General features: G+C 42.7%; 1 protein-coding gene across 2 annotated transcripts in view; it reads right to left on the bottom strand.

Annotated features, from left to right (window-relative positions):
• Positions 1 to 8989, bottom strand: part of Hacd2 (3-hydroxyacyl-CoA dehydratase 2) — an 84512-nt gene that overhangs the window by 55687 nt on the left and 19836 nt on the right. For both annotated transcript variants that reach the window (XR_003844896.1, XM_021209501.1), the window contains exon 3: positions 3424 to 3442. Coding sequence is in view for 1 of the 2 variants with exons in the window: in XM_021209501.1 (XP_021065160.1) it covers positions 3424 to 3442 (19 nt within the window). In the remaining variant the exon portion in view is untranslated. The remainder of the gene's footprint in view (positions 1 to 3423; positions 3443 to 8989) is intronic.

Here is an 8989-nt window from a genome sequence, read left to right as displayed (position 1 = left end):
CAGTGTGCACAGCAGCTTCAGGCTGCTCGGCCTTGATTTCCATCTAACTGTGAGCCAAAGTAAACCCCTTCTCCTTAGCTTGCTTTTGTCAGTGTGCTTATCACAGTATCAGAAAGGAAACTGGAGACAGTCTGGAATCCCAGTTCCTACATGGAGAGATGCAGGGAGGAGAGAAAAGAATACCTGAAAGTCTAAGGGTCAGCTTGCCTGGTGGCACACAAGAGATTCGTCTCCAACAAGTCATAAGACCAGAACCATACTGGAACTTGCCCTCTAGATGCACACCAGAGTGATTGTGTGTGCACTTACACACAACATAGCATAAACAGCAGTGAGGAAGTGGAATCTGCCATACATCTACATGAAGGGTCAGGGAAGGATTATACAGGAGGAGGAGGAGGAAACCATAGACTCAAAGGTTAGATTCAACTTTGTTTTGTATTTTTTTTAAACAGGGTCTCATTATGTAACCCTGGCTGGCCTGGAGCTCAGAGATCCTCTTCTCTCTGCCTCTCAAGAGCTGGAAATCTTTTTTTTTTTTCATTCTGTGAACTGTGAAGAAAAATGCAGAGGATGACAAACAGTACTGCTAATGCTGGGAAATCTCACTGACAGAACAAAGGTCCTTGAGGAATAAGAAGGGCCTTGCAAGTATTGCCCAGGTATCAGGTGCCACGAGTGGCCCTAGGAAGGCAGAGGAGTCAACTAGAAGCTGCTCCCGAGGAACTCTCAGTCTGACAGGGAAGCAGCATAAACAAGACAGTGACACAGACACCAGTCCTCCCTCTGGGCATGTTATGTCACAGGATGGAAGCCTCGGCTGACATGCCTTTTCTGAACCATCTGTAGCTGCTCACTCTCCAATCCCGCTGTCTCATGTAGCAGCTGGGCCCAGCCCCACCAGGCAGCTGATAAAGCTTGTTTGTTTGTCTGCTTTGTATGAATGAACAAACATATCCATTGGTAATTACTCCCAGGAATAGAAATTTTAGAGGTGTAAGAGTGTATTTTACAATAAGCAAAGTGATTGGGGCCGTTGAAACAGTTAAACATTAATGAAAATACTGTGCATACTTATACAGTGTGAATGCTTGTACCCCACCCCTCAATTTAATATGCTGAATCCTCAACACAATAGTATGAAGTGGTGGGGCCTTTGGGAAGTGATTAGGTCATGAAGATTCTGATGCAGGTGACCATGATCCTTGAAAGCCTGCCTTCTGCAGTATGGCTGATCATGCCTCTAACCACAGGCCTTGGGAGGGGAAGGCGGGAGGATCAAGAGTTCAGGGCCAGCTTTGGCTCCAGAGAAAGTCTATGACCAGCCTGAGCTACCTGAGACCTGGTGTCAAACAAAACAAACTAGTCAAAGACCAGCCACAACAAAGGCTCAAGGAGCCAGTCTGCCCCTTTCATCACATCATAATGCAAAGCATATACTGCCTGAGATATACTTCACCAGACATCTGACTTTCGAATTCCAAACCTCCAAAATTAGAAGGAACAGATATTCATAAGTCACTCAGTATATAGGGAAATGTGCTTTGACTGATGATGGGGAATACACTACTAAGTCTGTCATAATTGAAAATGTCACCAGTGGAAAATGAATTTCTGCCATCTACTACTTTGTATCTTAATAGTGTGCACTGGACATACTGGCTGTCCCCGTGAGGTCATGTGGCTGACTGTGAGCTGCATTTCCAACCACTGCTTGGCACTGAGAGAGAATATCATAATAGTTCAGAAAAGATGAAGGACAGTCTTCAGCCAGGTGCACACTTCTTCCATATTATCTCACAGATTCAAAGTTAAGTCATCAAAGGTAGGGGAAGCTCTAGAGAGACAGATAACTGAAGGTTAAGAGGCTAGCACACACAGCCCGACCATGTGGGGCAGGCCTGCAGTGGTCCAGAGCTCTTTGGCCAAATGTATTTCCCATCTGCTAGTTTATGCTTAGAATTAATTAAATGTTTATTGTTAATTTGTGTGATGCTAAAAATTAAACTTCAGGTCTTAAGCATGTTTGTGTGTGTGTGTGTGTGTGTGCTCTCCACTGAGCAGACCATCAGCTTACATGCTTAAAACGTAATCATTTAAGAAGGGCTAAAATGTAGTATCTTAAAATTGTGGGTAAAAGACTAAAAGGATGGATGTAAGATCACATAAGATAAAATAAGTTAGGCAGACTCTAAAGCCAGATTTGGTTATAAATGAGGAACATTATTTTCAATTAATAAGTAATATTTATTAACAATAATAGTAATAATTATCAATACCTTTGTAAACTGGGGAAGGAGACTGTGTAACAGCCCCAGGATCTCTCAACTTTATCTTTCAAAGTTTCTAAGGCAGTGTTCTAAAGCCTTTCAGGGGACCAAAAGTCTTACCAATCTAATGAATGCAATGAGCCTAACAAGTTCTGCAGCAGCAGAGGCACAGCCCTGGAGTGAAGACACCTTGCCTTCCTTAACGTTAGTCTGTGGGATCCGAGACCTCTGCAGGCCCACGTGGCAGGCAGTCAGCTGTGTCTCCACTTTACATGGCCTTATCAACTCCAAGACTGCTCATCCTTGACTGTCAGCACCAAGCCCAGCACCCTGAATATAGTGCGCTAGCTATGAGTTAAACTGAGGGGTGACACTGGTTTAGAGTCACAGTTCAAGTTTTCAGACTTTCAATATGTTTCAATGAACATCATCTTCATATTGTCCCTTTGAGAGACAAACCTAGAGTGCTGTGGGCTTGCTTTATAGGGCCTGTCTACTTTGTAAAATTGACTTTTGTCTAACTACAGATGTCTATTCACCCCATACTAAAAGCTATGCCTCAGAGTTCCAGGGCAAAATGTGATGACTCTCCCAACAAAAAGAAGCCAACCGAGCGCCGGCACACAGCATCTGCTTTGAGTATAATTTTGTGAGTTAAGGGTTAAAAGCTTTTGCTTTACGATACACACAGAGAACATCCATGTAAGGATCACAAGGAAGTTCTCCAACACAGCTCAAACCACACTTAGAAACGATACACACACAGAACATCCATGTAAGGATCACAAGGAAGTTCTCCAACACAGCCCAAACCACACTTAGAAACGATACACACACAGAACATCCATGTAAGGATCACAAGGAAGTTCTCCAACACAGCACAGCTCCGGAACCCAAACCACACTTAGAAAAACATGGGAGAGCTCCCCTGTCGTGCTGAGAAGGGGAGGCACCTCCTAAACAGACAGAAAAAGAGACAGCAAATAATGGTATGTGGTGGTGGCATCTAATACTTGCTATTTCAGAAAAGAAAATCACTTTAACAAGCAATTTTTTATATATAATAGTTAAATGGTCTGAGTTTTAATCAAATCAAGCTATGACTTTAAAAGGCACAAGTCAATGTATTCAGGTGTGTGGGGGTTCTACTTACCTATAGCACAATGTAAAATCTAGAGAGGAAAAAAAGGGAAAAGAAAATTAGTGAGGCCAGTATAACAATTTGATTGCGCATAAATTGCTCTTTCAGTTAAGATTAGAGCAGCACCAGGCGCAAGGCTGAGCCTGAAAAACAGACATCCCACTTTTAAACCCTGCTTCAGACTATTCAAACAAAAGAAAACCTGTTACTAGTTTTGTTTGCTCCTTTCTGTTTGTGTTTCTCTGGGAGAGATTCTAAGGATTTAATCCTCACACAGTGGTTTGTTAGCTGTCAATGACCTCATTTATAACCCATTAGCTCACAAGTACAACACCAGGCATCTCCGTAATCTGCAGAACACAACTGTCACAGGCTACACAGTGTGGCCTCAGTAGTGCCTTTGTTGGCTGCTGCTGCCCAGGAGGCCCTTCAGTGAAGATAGTTCTTATTCAAAGTCCCATCCTAGGCCTTATCTTAGTCTTGCTGTAGAGTTGTTCTCTGATCTAATTTCTAAATACATTCCCTTGCTGTTTGTATTTTGATGCTAATTCAGCTTCCCCAATAGGGGCTACCTGGAAGGTATGAATCACTCAGGACTTCATGTGACCCTTCTAATGAATAAAGAAACCAATCACTGGGTGAGTAGGCGGGATTTCCAGGTTGAAGAGAAGAGGCAGGAGAAAGAGACTGGCTTTTGGATGAGGAGAGTGGGAGGTCAGGATGTAGCTACAAGTGGCCCTTGGCAGATTCACTAGCAGAGGATTTATATTTATTATGGCTTACAAGATGATTCTAGCTGTTGCACCCAGTGATTGAGCGATCATTGATTCTGAACTAAGTTTGTGTGATGTTTTCCTTCATGCGGTGACTCAACTGGGTTGCAGAGAGAAAGGTATGTCGGCATCCCACTTTTAAACTTTGGGTTTTGCAAGAAGTGCACCCCAAAAGGCATTGGGAACTTTGAAGCAAGGGGCTGGTGTGGTATTGACCCGCCAGTGGGAACTTAGTAAGCTGAGTGCAGAGAATTTGGAGCTCTGAGTCAGTCTCCACGAGATGAGAACAGTCAGCTATGCTTGCCATAGCTGGAGTAGCGTGTTATTTCACGCAACACAGCTTCCGGTCCATGTTCCAAACCACCATGATATAGTTCTCCATGACTATATCAGCCTCTCAAAATGGCTACCTCAATGGAAAACACATCACTTCCTTCTTCCTTAGGTTAGGCTGGGGCCACTGGGCTCCCAGTCTGTTGAGCTAACTTCCCCTAACCCTAAGTCTCAACTGGCTCCCGGTTCCTGCGGATGCAACTCAGAGCAGTCTTATCTTCACTTCCAGCACCTGGACTGAGATGGCCATTTCCACCCCATCTCCTTCCAAACCCACACTGCTTTAACCCTGGTGCTGAGGATCTGAAGGTACCTACACGATAACAGCTGAGTCCTGTTATCACATCTATAAAACATCTCTAGTGGTTACTTATATTGATCCTGCTAGTCATCCTGTCAGGTAGACAGGACAGTTAGGGACACAGAAAGCTGCACAGCTTGCCCACGGTGGTCAGCAAGGACCCAAGCCTTGATTCTGTCTCTGCCTTTTCTACTACTGTTTCGCTGCAAGTGAGTTATGAGGCCCAAAGACCAGAACATCACAAGACAGATGTTAGCTAAAATGTTCCTGTTTAATTCTGTGCTGAAAGACTGCTATTTCTCTAAATGTCCTCCCATCCCATTTTAGGAAGGAGGGGGGAGCAGGGTACAGAGAGAGAGCCTGGATTAAAAACCTGAGCTGTACAAATGTGCTGCTGTGTGAGATGGGAAAAGAAGAATATCCATCCCTTATATTACCCCTTTCAAAGGACACCCCTGAACATCTCAAATGTGTGAATACCTCCTGCTGCACAGATTAGAAAAACTAGAGGATATATCTAGATTAAAATAAGGGATGAAATAAAGGACAGAAAGCAGCATGTCTTCCCATCACGTTTGTGACAAGACATGTTGGCTGCTCATTAAGGACAGGCCACTGCAGGAAAAACAACAGGGGCTGGCGTCCTGTTTTCTAGGTCTTGTCCTCCTGGGCTGAGCCTCCCCTCTTTTATCACACGATTGTGCAATGTCCCCTTTCACCTTACTGATGAACTCATACCTGCTATGAACTACTTAAATAATATTTCAAAAACTATCCTCGATGATATGCAAAAAAGAAATAAAAAGAAAATAACTTCATTAAAAATATGTTATTTCAGTACATAAATGCTCTTGGACATAAAGATGTAACAACAACCAGATACAATATTAACTCATAATAAATACTTTTGGGTTTAAAAAAATACAATTTCCAGGGGCCAGTGAGATGGCTTTGCAGGTCAGGGCCTGCTGTACAAGCTGGACAACAAATCTGTGCAGGGCCCATGGCCTGCTGGAAAGGCAGATAGAGGGGCCTGACTCCATCACGTGTACTGTGACTCCTGTGACTAAACCTACAAAAATAATGAATAAAATTTAAAAAATAAATAAAAGTTCCAGAAATCACTCTGAGCAAGTACTAACATATACAAGCAGGAATTAACACTAGAAACAAAACCATCATTAAGATAATCAGTAACAGAAACATACCAAAGTAAGGCCAGGCAGTGATGGCTCAGGTTTAACCCAGCACCTGGGAGGCAGAGGCAGGCTGATCTCTAAGTTCAAGACCAGCCCAGTCTACAGAGTGAGATCTAGAATTGCCAGGGTTACACAGAGAAACCCTGTCTCAAAAAAAAAGTAAATAAATAAGTAGAAAAGGAAAGATAATAGACAATGAATTTTATTTCAGATTAACTACATCTTATTTACTTATAAAGTACAACATAAAAGTAATCTTCTAAGAGGTCAAATAAGGAAATGTAGAAAATTTATCCTTCTGTCCTGAAATCCTGGGCCTAGTATACAAAAATTCCTTGGATACTATATTCTTTAAATAGTGAAAAGAGAGAGAGAGAGAGAGAGAGAGAGAGAGAGAGAGAGAATATGAATGAATGAATGAATGAATGAATGAATGAATGAATGAGAGAGAACGAACAACAAAAATGGACCCACAGTACTGCAGAGGGTAACAGTCATTAGAAAGAAGGCTGTTGAGAAGGGAGGACAGTCAGTAAAGTGCTTACAACACCGAATTCAGTCTCCAGAACAAGAGAATAAATAAATAAATGCGTAAGACCAGGCTGAGTGGCACATGCTGACCATCTTAGAACTGGTGAGGAGAAAGCCACACTTAGTGGTGAGTTCCGCACCAGCAAAAACCTGAGTAAAAAAGCAAAGGTAGGCACCCAACATGTCCTCTGGCTTCCAGCTTCCATGTGTACTTATATTCACATATATAACCACAAAAATAATACTAATAACAATAATAATTTAAAAACCAAAGCTATCTCCAAATAAAACTTCTATTTCACAACTGAAATTTCTCATCATCACACAAATAACATGAAATGTTATTAGTCTATATTAAAGAAAGTGTTCCTAACTTTTTATTTTTCATATTTATTTATTTTTGGAAACAGGGTCTTACCACATAGCCTTGGCTAACCTAGAACTTGCTATATAAACCAGGCTGGCCTTGAACTCACTGAGATCCTAAGCTAGGTTTAAAGGTGTGCAGCACTCAGCAGAGCTACCCCACTGATTTGATACCTAAGTCTAAGCAGTAACCTCCCATCCCTTACTCCCTAGGTCCAGGCAGCCTCATCAGGTGTGGTTTTGGCAACAATACCAGCACTCTGAACAATACCTTCTCAGCCAAGTATGCGGGGGAGGGATGCCACAGCACTTGAGGCACTAACTTACTTCTCATTAGCTTTATTATTCAAATTAAGGGTATTAGCACACAGAATTAAAGGCAATCTCATTCTCCCAAGGTTAAGGCTATCTGTCTACAAACCCAATCTAGGTATTGTAGAATAGAGAGTTTGCTAATATAACTAAAATGTCAATCAATAAAGTAATTAATGAATGAATTTATAGGTAGCACCTTGTTTTGTAGACCAGGCTGACCTGGAACTCACTATATAATCAGGCTGGTCTCAAATCTGCAGCAATCCTCCTATCTCAGCTCCCTCCCTAGTTGCTAACTATAGGCATGGTAAGTCAACTGATTTTAAGGTACAAGTTGGTGTGGGTGGTCATGGCCCAACCATTAGCACACTTTAAGAGCTTTCTAGCATGTATGTGACCTTCAGTTTGAGTCTCAGAACTGGAAAGAGAGGACAAGAGAGAGTTGGAAAAGCATCAGTCGTCTCTGGCAGGCGGCAGCAAAGGAAGCCAGGCATATGTAACATGGACTCAATACAGCATGCATGCAGGAGGGAGGCTTGTGCAAGGACTGCAGAACAGTCCCTGAGTAACAAGAACCTACAGCCAACAGCTAGGAAGTAAGAACCCCAGATGTCAGATATAAGGCAATGGATCCTGCCTACTAAGAAGCCAGCCAGCCTCCCTGATGTCTTCATGCCAACAGCTAGATTTCACTCTCGTGAGTCCCTGACCAGAGGGACTCCTTGACTGTCAGCTGACTGTATGGAGCTTAGGGTTCAGCAATAAAGCCTATGTCACTCTAAGCCTTTCATCTTCCAGCTTGCCAAGGTTTTTGGTATTAGTATATCCTATGAGAGGCTAGCCTGGGGAGATGTGGGGGAAGAGGCAAAACAAATCTTCACTAGGAGACATCAGGTGAGTGGTCTCCCTAGTAAGAAGCTCTAAATTTGAACTGAGTCAAGTCTTTGGTCTTTCTCAGTGGACTTGAATGCCACAACATCTACCTACAAAAAAATATACTAAATTGGGTTTTAAATTTTAACTTCAGTTTATTTACTAGAAGGACAGTATCTTTAGAGCCAACAGCATGCAGGCTTGAAGGGGGCTAAAGGATGGGTTTAAAAAGTGGTCATTATAGGTACAGGTGTGTACAGCCATCTTGTACAATAGCTATTTAGAAATTCATTTTTTGAAAAATCTTCTAAGATTTGAACTGAGGAAATTTTGTGAGTTACCAACAAATTTTTCCATTTTGTGGTGGTTTAAATAGGTTTGGGCTGCCATAATCATGTGTTTGAATACTTAGCCTATGGGGAGTGGCACTATTAGGAGGTGTGGCCTTGTTGGAATAGGTGTGGCCTCACCGGAGTGGCTGTGTCACTTGTCACAGGGAGTGCATCACTATGGGGTGGGTTTTGAGGTCTCTATGCTCAAGCTCCTACTAATGTGTAAAGTGAGGAAGGATGCCTGGGGAAGACAGAGTCTCCCCTGGCTGACTTCCATAAAATATATGAATTCTGGTTATCCCCACTGTCTTAGTCAGGGTTTCTATTCCTGGACAAACATCATGACCAAGAAGCAAGTTGGGGAGGAAAGGGCTTATTTGGCTTACATTTCCATACTGCTGTTGATCACCAAAGGATACAGGACTGGAACTCAAGCAGGCCAGAAAGCANGAGCTGATGCAGAGGCCATGGAGGAATGTTCTTTACTGGCTTGCCTCCACTGGCTTGCTCAGTCCACTCTCTTATAGAACCCAAGACTGCCAGCCCAGAGATGGC

This window comes from Mus pahari, chromosome 12 (assembly GCF_900095145.1).
Source record: "Mus pahari chromosome 12, PAHARI_EIJ_v1.1, whole genome shotgun sequence".
NCBI classification, from domain to species: domain Eukaryota; kingdom Metazoa; phylum Chordata; class Mammalia; order Rodentia; family Muridae; genus Mus; species Mus pahari.
Note: the sequence above shows the minus strand (reverse complement) of the source record. Positions and strands in the feature narration are given on the sequence as shown.